Source organism: Quercus lobata, chromosome 6, assembly GCF_001633185.2.
Source record: "Quercus lobata isolate SW786 chromosome 6, ValleyOak3.0 Primary Assembly, whole genome shotgun sequence".
In the NCBI taxonomy this organism is placed as follows: Eukaryota; Viridiplantae; Streptophyta; class Magnoliopsida; order Fagales; family Fagaceae; genus Quercus; species Quercus lobata.
Window position 1 is genome coordinate 19133479 of NC_044909.1, and position 18817 is coordinate 19152295.

An 18817-nucleotide genomic window follows, 5' to 3' on the forward strand; every position below is an offset into this window, starting at 1 on the left:
AAGTGCAAACGAATCCCCTCTTCGTTCTTCACTTCCTCATGGTGGGCTATCTTGTAGGTTGCTATTCCCACCTTTGCGAGGATGACAGCCTCACTCCCGAATGCTAGACGAAACAATGTTTCTCCTGTAGGTGTTCAAGCGGTTGTTCTATACGCCCATAAGGTGCTTGGTAGCTCGTCTAGCCATATCCCCTTTGCCCCATCAAGCCGAGTCTTGATCAGTTTAAGCAAGGATCAATTTATAACCTCAACTTGTCCATTAGCCTACGAGTGGGCGAGTGAAGAGTAATGGTTTTTGATCCCTAATTACTTGCAAAAATCTCTAATGCATCGTTGTCGAACTATTTGCCATTGTCAGAGACGAGGAACCTAGGAATCTTGAATTGGCAGATGATGCTCTTCCAGACGAAGCTATGGACATTTTTCTCCATAATGGTTGCTAGTGGTTCTACTTCTACCCATTTGGTGAAGTAGTCGATCCCAACAACAAGGAACTTAAGTTGTTGTATTGCCATCAAAAAGGGTCCTATGATGTCCAATCCCTATTGAGCGAAAGGCCATTGGGTGTTCATCGGGGTGAGTGGTTCTAATAATTGCCTTACGACATTACTGAAGCGTTGGCACTTGTCACATGCCTTCACATAGGATTGGGCATCCTTCTACATTGTAGGCCAATAATACCCTACTCGTATGAGCTTATGGACCAATGATCACGCCCTTGAGTGGTTTCTACACACCCCCTCATGGACTTCTTTCATGACATAGTCCGCTTTGCCAAGGATCAAACACTTTAGGTATGGTCGGGAGAAGCCTCGCTTGTATAACACATTCACTATCAACACAAGGCGTACTGCCCGGACCTTCAGTCATTTGGCTTCATCGTGGTTCTCAAGAAGTGTCCCATTCTTGAGGTAGGGAATGATTGGAGTCGTCTAATCAACACCCTTTGGTATCATTTGTATCTCCAATTCCTCAATGGCGGGGGATTGCTGAATGAAGAATAGGACCTATTGACCGACCATCATGTGTTCTGTAGATGCAGCTTTGGCCAATCGATCAGCATGCTCATTTTCTTCCTTTAGGACTTGTATGAATTCTACCACAAATGCTTTACTCGTCCATCTCTTAATAAGGTTAAGATGCTTTTTCACGCGTTCTCCCTTGGCTTTGTAATCCTCATTGATATGTCCAATGACAACCTAAGAGTCACTATAAAGGACGAGTGATGAAGCCCCAACTGCTTTGACCAAAGCGAGCCCTGTGAGGATGGCTTCGTATTCGGCCTCATTATTCGTCATTTGGAATTGGAGTCGGATGGCACATTCGAGGATGTCCCTTTTAGGGGATTGAAGGACCACCCTGATTCCTCTAGCATATTTGTTGGATGACCCGTTCATTTGAACCTTCCAAGGGGTTGCCTGCCAGTTGTTGATTTCACCCATCATAAATTCTGTGATGAAGTCAACTAAGGTGTTAGGACATATGTATTTCACTTGTTAAGAACATATGTCATGATTTTATGTAATTGGCTTATCCTTTGACAAAACGCACTTTACTTGTATTTGGGTAGATTTAAGATGTGTTTAAATACTTCAAGAAACCTTGTTTCAAGATCAAGTATTGAAGCCTTCAAGCCTGTTCAAGAAAAAAAGTTCAGAGTGCAAAATCATTAAAGCTCGACAGTTGCCTCGACAGTTGCATCTATCGAGCTTAAGGAAGCTGTTCTACATTCGGTGCTCAACACCTGGTCGACAGCTGCTCGACACCTACTATCTGTCGAGGTTTAAGATTTTCAGAATTCCAATCTGATTTTCTTGGGATCCGTGAATTTGTCTTTGGGCTTTCTTTTCTCCTAACCCTAGACATATAAAAGGATTAGTTTAAGGGCCGTCAAAGAGTTCACAAGTTGCACAAGTTTTGAGCAAACTCTATTCAAGCAAATTGTGACCGGAGACGAAGTTCTTGCCCTAGTTCATCTCTTTCTCTTGAAGAAGTTGCAGTGTATGTGCACCATAGGGTTTTGTGACCAAGCATCTTCTTGATCTTCATCGTGTGGATGAACTGAAGAACTTTACAACCAACAACCTTCTTAGTTGGTGATTTAAGTCACGTACTGGGATCCGCACAATTGGTTAGTCACGTACTTGGAAGTCGTGCATCGAAAGGGGAACTGTCACTACAGAACAAGTCCAATTGGGTATTGGGGTAAGGGTTCAACTGTAGGTTGGTAAGGTACTTGGATTCCTTTCTTGTAACTGCTTGTTGTGATAATAGTGGAGTTTCGGGAGTGGTGACCTGAAAATCACCCGGTGGAGTTTTTGCCGTTAGATTTTCCCCATTCGTAAACAAATCACCGTGTTATTTATTTTCCGCTGCATAATTAGTTTATTGGTGATTTGTTTGTGCTACCACGTGTTTGCATGATAAATTGATTAATTAATAACTTGGCTAATTAATTAATTAATTTCTATCACAAGGGGTCATTCAGTTTGTGGCCTATCATAAGGCTCAAGCCTTGATCGTGGTCCTTGGGCAGTAGTGTATGTTGAACTCACTCAGCCCTATTGCCTACAATACCAATCGTCCAGCAACCTCCAGATTATCCATTGTTCTTTGGAAGGCTTCGTCTGTTTGAACCACTATGGTGTGTGCTTGTAAGTATGGCCTAAGCTTGCGGGCTACTGTGACCAAAGCGAAGGCTAACTTTTCCTTAGGGGGATATCTCTTTTCTGCTCCCTTTAGTGCTTGGTTGGTGTAGTACATGGGTAATTGCACGCGTTCTTCCTCTCAAATCATAGCTGAACTAACGGCTGTAGGGGATACGGCCAAGTATAGGAAAAGCTTTTCATCGGGTTTGGATGGACTTAGGAGCGGTGGGGATGCTAGGTATGCCTTCAATTCTTCAAATGCCTTCTGACATTCATTGGTCCATTCAAAAGCTTTCTTCAGGATTCTGAAGAATGGCAAGCATTTGTCCGTTGCCCATAAGACAAATCTGTTGAGTGCCACGACTCTTCTGTTTAGGCTTTGTACCTCTTTGAAATTCTTCAGGGGGCTCATCTCTAGGATTGCTTGGATCTTATCAAGGTTAGCTTTGACACCCTGTTGGGACACCATGAAGCCAAGAAACTTTCCCGATGATACCCCAAACACACATTTGCTGGGATTGAGCTTCATTCCATAAAGGTGAAAATTTTCGAATGTCTCCCTAAGATCATTCAGGTGTTGATCCTCTTCTTTGCTCTTCACTAACATGTCATCCACGTATACCTCTACATTCCGTCCAATCTGTCGGATGAACGTCTTATTTACAAGCCTTTGGTATGTTGCCCCTGCATTCTTCAATCCGAATAGCATATCCTTGTAGCAAAAAAGGCCTTGGCTTGTGACGAACGACGTCTTCTCTTGGTCAGACTCCTCAAGCTCGATCTGGTTGTAACTAGAGAAAGCATCCATGAAGCTCAACAACTAGTATCCAGTCGTTGAGTCTACAAGGAGGTCGATCCGTGGGAAGGGGTAGTTATCCTTTGGACAGGCTTTGTTTAGGTCGATGAAGTCCACACACATTCTCCACTTCCCATTTGCCTTCTTAACCATTACTACGTTGGCCAACCATTCGGGGTAGTAGACCTCTCTAATGAAGCCCCTGTCCAACAGCTTATGAACTTCTTCGGCTATGGCCTTGTCCCTTTCTTATGCAAAGATCCTCTTTCTTTGTCGGACGGGTGGAAAGGATGGGGAGACGTTGAGATGGACCATGATATTTGGATTGATCCTGGGCATGTCCTCATGGCCCCAGGCAAAGATGTCCAGGTTGTCCCTTAGGAAAAGGATCAGCTTATTTCGGACCGAAGGGCTGGCTTGCGTGTCGATGCGAGTGATCTGATCTATGTGTTCATTGTCCAGGGAGACAGTTTCTAATCCCTCCATCGGTTCTACATTCACTCATTGCTCCTCGATGTTCCTGGTTGTCATTTGTTCGTCCATCTCCAACATGACTACACAGCATTCCTGGGCCACCATCTAATCTCTGTGGGCCTCTCCTATCCCACACTCCATAAAGAACTTCAGTAGTAAGTGATACATGGATGTGGCTACCCTGCACGCGTTAAGCGTCAGTCACTCGATGATGGCATTGTAGGATGATGAGAAATCCACTACCAAGAAGGTGACATCCTTGGTGATTTATTGAGGATAGATGCCGATGGTGATCGACAACATAACAGATCTGACGAGCATGACCTTTGTTCCACTGAAGCCTACTAGAGGGACGTCTAATGGCAAGACTCATTCCTTATCAATCCTCATTTGTTGGTAGGTTGGATAGTAGAGGATGTCGGCTAAACTTCCATTGTCCATCGAGACTCATTGAGTATTGAAGTCTGCTATGGTCAGATTGATCACCAAGGCATCGTCATGGGGGTGGTGGACTCATCGAGCATCCTCCTCAATGAAGCTGATCACTAGGTCATCCATCCGAGTAAGCTTGGGCAGACGACCGGTGAGCTAGGCATTTTGCACCATCTGTAGGTAGGTCTTCCTCAAGGATCTGACCATCATGCTCCCCCCGATGATCACTCTTATCTCTCCAAGTGGGGCCCTAGGTCATTCCTCGACTCATCAGTTTAGCTCTTGGTCCCTTGGTGGGTTTTCTCCTACTCTTTCTCACCCTATGAACCGTTGCAATTTTCCTTGTCTAATAAGAGCTTCTATCTGTTGCTTTAGGTCATAGCAATTAGAGGTGTCGTGCCCATGGTTGCGGCGAAAGCGACAATACTTATTCCTCGGCCTTTTGTTTGGGTCGCCCTTTAGCTTATCGGGCCACATCAAGGCGGCGTTGTCCTTAATCTACATCAAGACTTGATCGAGTGGAGCCTTAAGCCGAGTGAAGTTGGCCATTCATCCTAGCGGGGGCCTTGACCTTTGTTCATCCCTCCTATCACTCGTTCGGGTTGGCTTTCTTCCCCTTTCTAGACGAGGATCGTCATGCTTTTCTCACTTCTTCGGCCCTCCCCCCCTAGCGGTCACAGCATCCTCAACATTCATGTGCCCCCTTGATCATCTTTATGTTTCTCGAGTGAAGTTTTATAGCTTCTTGTACCATTTGTCAATCATGACAAAAAGGGGGAGAAAATGTGGTTTCTTTTTTAAGATTCTACATGTTAGGGGGAGAAATACATGCCTTTGTAAGGGGGAGTTATGTTTCATCTTGTTAGGGGGAGTGTTTACCTCCTTGTTGTTTTAGGAGCTTCTATTACCTTCTTGTACACCGGTTTTATGACTATTTTTACATACATTGTACTTATCTTTGATATATATATGATGATGATGTATGTCTTCTTCACCTATCTTTACATGTGTTGTTTCTTCTCTATCTTTATACGCATGTTTCTTTATGTACGCAATCTTTATTTCTATTTCACACATGATACCATGATGAGTTTTGTTTAAGTGTTTCAGAAAAATAAGTTGTGAAAGTCTATCATGTTGTGAACTCTTTTCTTGCAAATTTTTTCAAGAGTTTGTAGTAGGGATAGATTTATTTTGTAATACAACAAGTGATTATGAGTTAAGTAATTTAAGACTTCTCTCATGATTAGTTGTTTTGTTGTGGTTTTGTCACCGATTGCCAAAAGGGGAGATTGTTAAGGACATATTTTATGTAATTGACTAATCTTTTGACAAAAATGCACTTTACTTATAATTGGATAGATCTAGGATGGGCTTAGTACTTCAAGAAACAAGAGTTCAAGTCAAGTATTAAAGCCATGAAGATTGGACCAAGAAACAAGTAAAGAAAAGTTGTTTGTTAAAGCTCAACAGATACCTGGACAGAAATAGTGTTTATCGAGATTTAAGAATGAAGCTTGATAGAAGTTGAATCTGTCAGAATCTAGGAAATCAAAATTTCCAGATCTGATTTTTGGCCCTAGCTAACATGTATGTGTAGGGTTTCTTTTCTCACAACCCTAGATATATATAAGACTTATTTTTAAGGTCGTTATACATGGAGAACACATGCAGAAAGTGACCTAGTGCCTTATTCTCTCTGGAAGAAGTTACTGTGTCTTTTGCGACTTAAGGTTTTGTAACCAAGTACTTCTTGATCTTCATTGTTGATGAAGTAAAGAACTTTGCAACCAACAATATCTTCAAGTTCCTGGAGTTAGTCATGTACTGGGATCCATGCAAAAGGGTGGCATTCATATATTGAAGAGTTCAGAGGTTCTGAAGTGGTAGAAGATTTCTACTGTAAGTTCATTTACGGGAATTGTAGAGTCTAGGGACAAAAGTTTTGTACCAGATCTGAAACTTATCTTTACTATAGTGAATTTCTTTTTGGGAATGTTTCCCCCCAGGTTTTTTACTGTGAAACTAGTTTGTTTCATTGGTTTTCCCGAGTCAGTATATCTTGTCTTATTTACTATTCTATTATGCATGATATTGATGTTTGTTTATTTTAACAAGGTTTATTCATAATAAATCTAATTAAAAACTTAGGTTTAAAACTTTTTAATTCTATTAACCGAGGTCTAAATTTCCCAACACAATTCGTGGTTCCGCTGAGTGAGCCGTTCAACCGCTGCAACGAGGGTTTGCACTTGCCTCTCCAATGCATTGGGCGGGTTTCTGGTCTCTTGGTTGGTGGTGGCCATTGATCATGTCAAGACCATACAACTTTTTGTCTTTGAAATGACGATATGGCTTATCACTCATTCCCACAGATGGTGCCAACTGATGATGCACAAAAATCGTCAATGAGTTAATCGTCCACACATGTGCCAATGGGTGTACCTGAAGAACAAAAGAAAAGAACCAATCAAAGGGCATCGATGGGGTACCAACCTAGGACCCTCCGAAGGTTAAGTCAATGATAGAAGAATCTCCAAGAACTCAAGAGTGCTAGAGCTAAGGAGAATTCACATACCTCAAATGGGTTATGGTTTGTTGTTTATATAGTAGTCGAGAGCTAACTTGAATCCCTTGATGTGGGGGAATTTCCTTGTAGAGAGAAGGATCCCAAGATACTTGGGATCACCTTCCCATATATAGGAGATTTGATTGTGTGGTAGGATCTTTGATTGTGATGCACAAGTAATTTCCATGTATGGACATATGAGTGGACTCCATGCATGTTCCATAAGAAACCCTAAGGTGATAGGTCATTAGGATTCGGGGTTGGGTTGTCAACCTAGGTTCGATGGCCCATGGGGTCGGTCATCCCTTTAGGACCAATTCAAGTGTAAGGCCGATGATCAGATGAGGAAGGTTTGGCGTGAGAGGAAGGTTCAGCACCCCGTGTTAATCAATCAAAAATTATCCTCATTAGCTGTCAACTTTTGGGTAGTTTGGTAAGGCTATTCAGTCAAGAAGTAGGGTGGTTCACACGGGAAATCTTCAAAAGTGGTTTTTTATTGTTCTTGTACAAGCAATATCTACATATAAAGAGATGATCTTGTGATGCCGTTTTATTTCTTTTAAGATGTAGATAATTGCTCCTAGTTTATGAAATTATCAACTTTTTGGATCAACCATGGGTGAGTTGTCACAAATTTGTGCGCAAAAAGGGCACCCTAACTTGAATTGGACCAAATTTTGTGGGTTTTGCATGATTTTTTTCCCATCTTTGCAAACATACTTTTAGGCCTTTTTGATCTCTATTTAGCTCAAACAATGTGTTTTTGGAAAGCTTGTAACATCTTCTTTCTAAAGATACAAACTTTGTAGCCTTTCTTTTCAAATTTTATAAGCTAGAAGTTTGGGAAAGTAGCATTGAACTCAAGTTTTTGTCCAAAAATTTCCACTTTGGTATTTTCTCGAATTCTTTTTGTTTAAGCAGAATTTTTGTGATTTGAACTTTCCGAATTGACTCACAAGACCTTTTCAATGACCCCTTGCACCAAGCCAATGTTGATTGATCATATTTTAATTGAGATTTAACCTCGATTAATCATGATCAAGTTTTATGTCACTTTATCCAAAAATGACCACGTATATGGTTAATTTTCAATACCTTGCTCATTTTACTTCCAATGTGGGCTTGCAAGTAATCATTTTAAAGGAAATTACTTAATATTTTATATAAGCATGAATTTATCCTAATTGAACGATTAAAGTTTTTGTAATACCTCAATTTTATTTTATGATCATCACTGTCATCGATGTGCATAGTAAGATGAGAGTAGACAATTTTGTGGTGCTATAAAATTGGTGAGAAAATTAAAATTTTAGTGCATACATTTTAGTACGGCGGTTAAAATAATAAATAAATAAAAGAGGAAGATGTAACGTGGAGTGTTACTTTATGGGTTATTCATATAAAACTTTTGGTCTCCTTATCAGTTAAGGAAAAAGATTAGAAAAGTTTATATAGCTTAAATCTTAATGGCCCATAAATATATTTTGTTAGTAACCGTAGCCCACTACCCCACCAAGCCCACATCTCTAATGCATTAAATACGGGGTAGAGGAAGAGATAAATTAGGGTTTTCATAGGAAGGGTTTCATCAGTAAGGAGGCTAGGAGTTGTATTTTTCCTTGGAGTTTAGAAGAAATACAATTGAGGAGGCAACCAATTGTTCTAGGTATGATTTTTCTCATTGTTAGAAACAAAAAATTAAAGGGTTAGAATTTTATCATGGAAACCTTAGTGGTGTGTAGATTGTTAAAAGGGGTATTTTCCTAGGATATGATATACGCTATTACATTAGTGCTTAAATCCTAGGTTGCCCACTGTGTTTTCATTTGGAATTATATATATAAAATCCTTGGTTGCCACTGTGTGTTCTACAACAAAAGCCATGGTTTTAAATCTTAATTCTTTGGCTTTTACGTTTTCTTTGGGATATATATACTAAAGGTCGGTTTGGATTCACATCCACGTTTGCATTTGGGGCCTTTTTTTCTTTTTCTTTTTCTTTTTTTTTCTTTTTTTTTTAAACCAGTGTGTTGTGCACTGTTCATTGGCCATGAACAGTGAATTTAGGCCAATGAACAGTGCCAAACAGTAAAAAAAATTATTTTTTTATTGTTTTCAGTTTTCAGCAAAATAAGCTGTATCCAAACGCACACTAAGTCCTAGATTGCCCACTGCCCCGTGTGTCCCTAGAACAGGTGAATATTGCCATCACGTTTTCTTTCGGATTTGTATATATTAAGTCATATTAGATTTGCCACATCTTCATTTGGTTATATATATTAGGATGGGTTAATGTTTTGATTGGTTACATATATTAGGATGGTTTAATGTTTTCATTGGTTATATATATTAGGATGGTTTAGCGTTTTCTTTAGGGTTATATGTATTAACTTAAATCCTAGGTTTGCCCATAGTGTGTATTTTAGAACAAAGTCTTGGTTATAGAGCCTAATTCATGTTTAAGGTTTTACTTTTTGCTTAGGACATATATTAAATCCTAAAGTATTGGCTACTGCCTCTCAGTTTTGATAAATTCAAGGAAACATATTTTTGGGTAGAGATGCTTTGCATCAGTGTTATCATTTAGTTCAGCAAAGTAATTTCCCAATGAGTCAGTTTGTATAATTTGATAAACTTTATATTTTGTGGAGGATATTGATTATAGGTCCTATTTAAGAGTGTTTTGAGACTATTTGGAGGGTGTTTCGGCTGTACTTTTAGAGTGATTCAAGTGCTATAAGTAATTATGCATAATATACACAATTTTGTTCATTAGGTTCTTAGAAATCAAAGGCTTCCAAAGTTACGTTTTTAAGCATACATTTTCTAAAGTTTATCAAAAGCATTTTTACATCATTGAAAGATTAATTTTGACTTTTAAATAATGTTTTAGTGAGAAACCTCAAATTGTAAATAACGTTTTGAACGTCCGAATCTCATTTAAAAGATGATGTCTAAACTAAACTATTTTAAGAAAATAATTGAATTTCAAAGTAAGTTTTCTAAAAAGGTTCTTGATCTTTAAATTTGTTTAAAACCAAGTGATTTCAAATTCATATTCCTATTTTCCAAATGGTATTTAAAACATTTCTTTTAGCAAATTGAATTTTCAGACTTATTCATGAATTGTAAAATACTTACATAAACTTCTCAGTTCCTATTTATTCTTTAAGAGAGTCAAGAAAGCATCCTTTGATTTATGTTTCAATTCGATATTGTGATATTTGATATGCCTTTATATTTGGAATAATTCTTAGTATTAAGAAAATTATTCTATTTTGCATAATCTTTACTTTTGTGATATGTGACTTAAAATAAGTGTATTTAGAATTGATCAAATATATTTGTAAGCCTACTCACAGGGTTGTATGTGAGAATAAGAGTTGATCCCTCACCAGCAGGGGTTAGATGTTGGTATCTACTCTCAGGATTGTATGTGAGAATATGTAATATGTGCATATGTGACACTATGCTCTGATCAATTATTTGTATGTGTTTTCGATTGATTTTAAGATTTTATTACATATGTATTAAGTGGTTCATTATATGTTTTGGAATAATTATATTTGATATCATTGAGTGAGTTTGTGAAAAATCAAAATACTCGTGCTCTGTTTGACTCTATTCTGTTGTGTATTGTGTATAATTGCTTACTAGATGTGTGGCTCACCCCATCAATTACAATTTTCATATTAAAGTTTAATTGGGAAACAGCAACTTTGGATCTTTTCGTAAGGTGCAAGGTAGAGCGTGAGAGTTTCTAGGCAACGTCAATAATGCTTGAAGCCTTAAAGGATTTTTAGTTATTTTTATTTAGCTTAAGATTTTACAATATTTGGAGATTAATTCTAAATTGTGGATTTTAGATATTGTAAGAGGTTTATTAAGAGCATTGTTTATTTGGAGTTTTATTTAATTATGGAATTAATTATGTTTATTGAGTATGCAAGATTAGTAAGTTTGTCATGCATCTAAATTCATGTTTCATGGATTTGGGTCATGACAATTTTCTTAATTTTTGGTTTCCCGTGGTTAAACTTAGTGATGATAAGAAACATGTTATGGGAGATGTATTTTGGTGTGATATGATAGAATTTGGTGATCAGATGATTTTTTCTTATTCGTTTGACTGTTGGTCAAGGTTTGATCAACTAGGGGTATTTTGGTCATTTGGGCTCTTAATTCTTGAATTTGGTTAATTTGACAATCAATTGGTCAAATTAACTTAATTTTTTCGACTCCTTTGATCTGAAGGAAAAAAAAAATTAAACATTTTTTTTTTGAAATTTTATCAACATAATTAGTTGAGAACATACAAAATGAGGTATCAATAAAGGACACTTGTGGTGTGCTAGTGGGTGAGATTTTAGGGCTTGTTTTCATAAGTGGCCTAGATCTAGGTTTATGATCGTTACTCTTGTAAATTTAGGAAACATGTTTCAAGAATCACATTTTGTATCCCACAAACTCATCTTTTGACTCCTTTGTTTTTTCACTCATTGAGTTCTACGTGAGGTTTTTGTTGGGGTTTATGCCCTAAAATCCAATTTATTGGCATATCCTAAATAATTAAATTGTTTAATTATATGAGACTATTTATAAATGAACTAATTAGACATTATCATAGTGCTTGAGATGCATTGTATGTGATTTATGTAATTTAGTTACAGAAAATATAAATCACAAGTTCCTTGTAAACTAAAAATATAATTCGTAGTCGATAATGAAATTGGGTGTTTCATCTGCGAAGACTATAACACATCAACTAAGATAGTTTGTCTTGATCATGAAAGTGGAGACTTCTAGTTGATGTGTTGATGTGTCTTGAGTGTTAAGACATATTGAACTGGATCACTGTGAGATTAACTATTCAATCAACAACTGTCACCTGAATATTAATCTCACAACTTCTAATTTCATAGACTCTCAATCCTGAGAGGATAATGAACCCGATCATGAAATGTTGGTTACTTTGATATATCAGGAGTGAGATCTAATATTGACTGTCAAAACCTCAGTATGTTGGGTAACCACACGTAGTGTTGAAGGAACACATTCTCAAGATGGAATCCATAATCTCTTTTTATAGAGACATGAAATATCCCCTTGAGATAAGTTTAGTGGTAATTGGTTATTCAGGACGCCCACTTTAGTAAGGAGTTACTAAAGTTTATATTTATTGAAATCGAATTTCAATAAATATGAACAAATAAAAGATTAAACTGGGTACTCAAGGATAAAATAGTTGTTTACAAAATAACAGTTCATTATAACTTTGTTCACTATGGATATTTCATAGAGGGCTAAAATGATATCATTAGAGTCTTGGGATATAATTTATTAATAAGGTCTAGATTGCAATTAGATTTATATAGTAGTATTAAATATAATTAATGGTAAATTTGAACTTGTCAAGAGTTGACATATAAACCCAAGGCCCATTGGAGCTAGAATCTTATTTGTTCCTTTTAGTCCCATCACAAGCCACAAACTAAAGCCCAAAAAGCTAACACAATTAGACAATCAATTTTTATTTAACAAGAGTTATTAAATAAAGTAATTACCAAGGTAGTTAGAATGTACGTATGATGAAAAGAAAAGAAAACAGTTTTTCTTTACAATAAGAAGAAGAAGAAGAACATCTTTTGGATTAGAATTTTTCTTTTGAGAATCAATGCACATAAAGACTGATTGAGAGACCACTCATCTTGGACACCATGTGGAATTTGGATGTTTATTAGAGGTATTCTCTAGTCTTAGTTTTGAATTTCACTGTATCAAGGTATACTTTCTATTCTTTGTTCTAGAATTCAAGGTTACATGTTATCTCTCATGAATGAAGTAGATCTGTGTTTGTTGCTTCGGCTGTATATTTTGTATGAGATGCAAAACCAATTTTTCCAACAGTTTTCTATTCACAATGGTTCAATGGATGAAGATCTTAGACAAATACATTTTTATCCATATTAATTTTAAAAGCTTTATTAGTAAGATGACTACTTTAACTATTATCCTATTTTTGAAAGTACCAAATTTTATAAGACATTTGTATCGAAAGTCAATCATAAAAAGTCCTAAAATTTTTTGTTATTATAGTTAAAATGAAATTAAAAATTTTTTATTTATTACATCATACAAATTTCCAAGTTGTATAATTCCATGATGGTTTAAAAATGAAGCATTATTATTTTAATTTATTTTTATGATTTGATAATTGGGGTGGAAGGATTTGAACATTGGACATCTTTGTTGTAAACATCAAGAGATTTCAGTTAAACTACAAAGCTGTTGAAAAAAACGAAATAGTATTATTACAACATGAAGTAAAATACAATCAAGCATCACTTTCTACCATGAGTTGGTTAAAAATTATTCTCTATTTGTTTCTCTACTTATATGGTCCAATAGTTCTAGTGCCATGCATTTGCACTATGCTTTATTCTCTACCCGCTAATAATTGCATATTGCAAATCCTTGAACACTTAAAAATTATATAAGGCTTTAATGCCATCAATATCGTCCCTATGTAAACCTTGGGTCACTCCTGAACGTATGGCAGGCCACATGATGGCCCCTTCAACTTCGCTATGCCCTAACCCAAGAAGGTGCCCAATTTCATGCAAGGCAACTGTCTCCAAGTCATATGAACCTGGGACTGCTCCCACACTCCATTTTTCATCTGCATCATAATGAAATCGCCCATTAGTCGGTGAAAAAGCATGGGCTAGGGTTCCACCAGCTCCATCGAAAGGAGCCCCATCTCCATGGTCCCCCCTATGGAAACCAATTTTGAGATCTGCATTTGTTTGATCTTGAGCCCTTGAGAACTTGAAGTGTGTGTTTGCAGCCCACGTTTCAAAAGCTTTTGCGATGGGACTTATTGCTTCAGTTGGGGTGCCAGGGAGAAATCCATAGGTTAGATGGTACTTAGAAGTTTGCCACTTGGGATTTCCTTGGAAAAAAGAATAGTGAGAGACAGTATGAAAAGAGACATGGCGGTGGTGATGTTTCTTCTTGCCTGAGCGCATCCAATTTGTACCATTGGTGATATCTGCCACCCCACAACGAGGCATCATCATTGTTGATACTGTGTTGGCATCCATTGACCCTGTGGCGTTGAGATGGTAATTAAGTTGGTAAGTTTTAATGGCGGATTCCAAGAGTTCATCAAAATCATCATCATTGGTATGAGTTTGATTTTGAGAATGGTTATAGCTCAAATAACCAAATTTCTCAAGGTAGGCTTTGAGGTTATGGATGCCTTTGACCTTTTCTCCCTTGTGACATCCTTGAAGATGTTTGAGAAACTCAAACGGTGATAATTTTTTGTCATGGATGTTTCTTGAAGTTGCATGGGAATGGAGAGGAAGAAGGAGAAGAAGGAGGAGAGTGAATGAAAACAGAGAAAAAACTTTATAAGACATTGCTGAGAAAGTTTGAAATTAAGCTAGAAGCTTGAACTATATGGTGCAAAAGTGTAATAGTTTGGTTGCTATTTATAGATTATTAGGTAGACGGGGCAAATTGATAAATCTTTTGCCAAGTCAGTCGTATCACTATCACGTATGTACAATTGTACATGACTTTTACTAGCAAATTGAAAGACTTCATAGAAGTAATGCTATTGACCTATTAATTAAAGACCGTTACAATGAGCTTTTTTTTTTCTTTTTTTCTTTTTTTAAACAAGGAGCATTAGAATATTAAAAGGAGACCAATTCTCTAATATTGGGTCTTAGCATATACTCTTGGACTGGCTTCGATCGGTCCAACACATTAGTCTCCAAACTTATAATTTGGGATAAAATGATTAGCGGAAATTGCGGGTTTGGGAGGGCAGACATTCTAGAAATTCCAGTCCAGAAAATCATAGACAGAAGGGAATCATTTTTTAATAATTTTAAATTATTTAATAGATCATATATATAATTTGATACACGTGAGTCGTGACGTGAATGGTCTTATATTGACAGCCACGTAATAGACCAATTTATAAGAAAAACTTTGAAAATTTATTATTATTATTATTATTATATCTGTTTTCTCCTTTTAGCTGTTAAGAGTTAAGACCTTTGACCCTTTGGAATCTAAAAGGAATAAATTGGAGAGAAAGAGAAAGAGAGTATACCAAACTAGTCGATAATCCGTGCGATGCACAGGAAAGTTCTTAGAAGATAGGGTTAACCTGCACGATGGAGTCATATCATGGCTACCACAGTTTGTTCCTAAGGTTGGACTCAAAATTGTCAAAAATGGTTGTGAGTACGGCTCACTTTAATCACAAATACAAACATAAAAACTATTTAAAAATCAAATAACGAATGAACACATAATGAATGCCTGCAGCACATTTTGATATATGATAATAGAGGCCTAGAGAGAAAATTTTGAATCGTTAAGATTTTGAATTTCTACTCCCTTAAATAAACTTTGAAAGATAGGAATAACCTTCAAAGTCGAAGAACATTAGGTTAGCACAAAGAACCAATTGCAAAAATTCTCGAGCTATAGGGAGCACCTGGACATATAAATCTTAAATAAGAAAAGCAGTTTACCATGTGCTCTAACACCCAATTAAAGGAAGCTAAATTGAATACAAAGCACTAAAACCGAGAGGGATCTAGAAGAGAGGGAAGGGGGGAGGGAATGGACATTGTTCCATGGAAAAAAATAATATAAAAGGAACAATCTCATCATATACCTTGTAGACATGGGTTTTCTTTAAGAATAAATAAAAAATAAAAGTTGTAATTCAATTAAACTGCATATAAAAACATGACTTAGTTTCAAAAGGTTATATCATATTTTCATATATTAAGGCTGGAGTTAGCAAGATGCCTAAATAACAACTATACCGTAGGCCATCTCTGAACTGCATACAACCATAATCCATTGAATTTCTCTTTCAACCTTATCAGAGAAACAGACACCCCTAATGTGGAGTAGGGTCGAAGATTAGTCACAGTGGAAGATTGAACATGACTGCTTCCTGGAGCATCATTGTTGTAGGGCTCATCAGACTGTGAATCAACCAGATCAATGGCATGGGAAACTACTCTAGAACTGTCAAAACAGGAAATTCGGCACTTTCTATGAGTAAAGTTTCAATGCAGGCTCAAACTTAATCACAATTACAAAAATATTATGTGTAAAAAATAGAAATCAAAGAGATGGAACTGTTGAACCTAATTCGTTCTGCAATATAAGGAACCGTTGTATGGTAGACAATGAAAAGAGCATGTCTTGCTGGGTTTGGAGGAATTCCATAAGGTCCTGCAACCTGTTAAAACAACGATGAGGACTGTGGCCGCCAAAAATAACGCTGATGTATTAATATTTTTTATTTTTTTTTTAGGGTTTTATTTTTTTAATAGTTTTATATTTTTAAATGATGCTGATGTGGAAAAACATGGGAGCTTCAAAATTTTTGGTTTTATATATAGAGAGAGAGAGAGAGAGAGAGAGAGATAAATAGAATTTATACTACATTTTGGGGTTGTGACAGTTAAATATTAACACAATCAGTAGGTATTTCAACTTATAAATCTAAGGTTCAAATCTTCTATCCCTTAACTATTGAATTATCAAAAAAAGAAAAAACTATTTGAAAGTTCAAATATGTGTATAAACACCCTTAAACGTTTAGACCCCCAAATTACAACTTAACCAATTCAAGCAATATGTCAAACAACAAGTATGCGGAAAATTAACATAAGCTATAATATGGAATTGGAAAAAACTATCTAAGCCAAATTAAAATCACAACCCACAGCAGATAATAAAAGGCAAAGATAAAAGGGAAGGAAGATGCAAACATAAAGACAACACGCGATGTGTTATCGAAGAGGAACCGAAGCCCTCGACGTAAAACCTCTCCGCCGCCCTCCAAGCGATAAACAATCCACTGGAAAATATAGTTGGGATACATGGACAACAATAGACCCTCCAAGCCTAATCTACCCAGTGCACCTAAGCCCTCCAAGCTTCTTGCTCCAACGAGGTTGCGCGAACCTTTTTCTTTTCTAGCTTCCCGGATTCCGCTACTAGACCGTAGCATCAACCAATGAAGATTGGTTCCTTCCTAACTGCTTCCCAGAAATCCAAACAGCCCTCTCACAGTGATGAATATGGTGAGAAAAAGGTTTGGTAAAATGCCTCTCAAGGATTTGACAATGGAGAAGAAGAGAGTTGAGGAATTTGAAGAGACTCTAATGTATGGATTGTTGGTGAATCAATCTTGTTTTTCTTTAGGGTTTCTCTCTCAAAATTCTCTCTAGAAGCTCTCTTACATTTGTGGGTAAAAGGGGTATTTATACTGGAGTGAGAGAGGAATGTGAAACGTCAGGTTTTACAAAACAGGGGTGGCTCGTGGCTTGACCTCGCGACTTGACTAAGTCGCGAGATCCAGTCGCGAGATAACCGTATGGCTAGTTGTCCTGTTTTGTCCTGTAATGCTCTAGCTAGCATGACTGTTCACCTTCCGGCATGCTTGGCACGTGTGCTGCGTCTGGCGGCTTGCAACCGCGAGTCACCCGTGAGGCCAAGCCGCGAGTCTCTGTTTTCTTGCACACTCTTGAGCAAACTTCACTCTATCTCACTCACTACCCTTACAACAAGTCCACCTAAATACAGGGTTACTAAATGCTGAAATACAAGCAAATTTGGCACGGACTAAAACCAATTAGATGGTTGAATAAATTCAACCTTACAATCTCCCCCTTTGGCTATTCCGTGACAAAACCCTACAACAGACTCTAGACTTAACATGTGAGTTGGGAACAGTTGAGCAAAACTCACTCACACCTAACTCTAGAAGCTGTGAAGCACTTGAATCATATGAACATAAGACTCCTGAAACACAACAATACACCATGATCATTGTAAGCAGAAAATCGTGAAATTTATATGAAATAGGCAATATGTGATCAAGCAAAGATGGAGTCAAGAAACAAACCATGGCTTGATCAACCAAGTAATCACTACAAGGTAGTGACCACAATGCTCATTCACACTTGGAATGAACACAAGGACATACAAGCTAACAAGCACAAGGCAAGATACTTGTATGCTCAACACTCAACCAATGCATAATACACAAAGTATATGCATCTAGGAACAATCCTACAAGGGCACAAGAGTGACAGTACATAAATCAAAATGCAAGACATTTAGATAGAAGTACTGATTTCAACATAGCATAAAAGGCTGCATTAAGCAAGGTACAAACCATAAAACCTACAGAATATGCATAAAAACATTAACCCTAAAAGCTTAAATAAGCACATGGGTACAAACACAATATATCCTGAATAACATCAACAAAATATATAAAAGATTAAACCAAGAGTATAAGTTATGAGTTAGAAACAAATATACAGCAAAACCACAGTGTATCAAACCCATATAAACATCAAATACCCAAAACATAAGCATATATAAACAAAGTCTCTGATTTTGACAACTCCCCCTCAACACATTACTCCCCTTTAAGAGCTGCTTTTCTGCTTCTCATCAACAATGTCATCAACAACAGAAAGAAACATCTCCCCCTTTTTGACCGGAATGGCCAAAGGCTCACTGTCCATGCTGAGTGGTGAAGTTGTCAAGTTTTGCAGACAAAATATCAATCTGGTCCTGCATGGCTCTCATCCTCTCAGAGTGCTCAGTCTGGACTCCTCCGATCCCATCAAGTCATTCCAGAATGATTTGAAAAGCATTTGGAGGTATATCTGAAGAAGTTGATGCTCTAGTCCTTTTGCCACTCCTCTTGGGTGTTGAGGTTGATGCATACCCTGCTGCCTCTGCCTCAGTCTCCATTGGAACACCCTCTCCTTCATCACCTTCATCTTCTTCTCCTGGAAGCCTAACACTTATCCTTTTACAGGTAAGCTTGTTAATT

General features: G+C 37.2%; 1 protein-coding gene across 1 annotated transcript; it reads right to left on the reverse strand.

Moving 5' to 3' along the window:
* Positions 1 to 13370: 13370 nt before the first annotated feature.
* LOC115993657 (metalloendoproteinase 2-MMP-like) lies at positions 13371 to 14342 on the reverse strand. The gene has a single exon (XM_031117602.1). It carries the CDS (start codon positions 14340 to 14342, stop codon positions 13401 to 13403), a length of 942 nt encoding a protein of 313 aa, XP_030973462.1. The 3' UTR covers positions 13371 to 13400.
* Positions 14343 to 18817: the final 4475 nt, after the last annotated feature.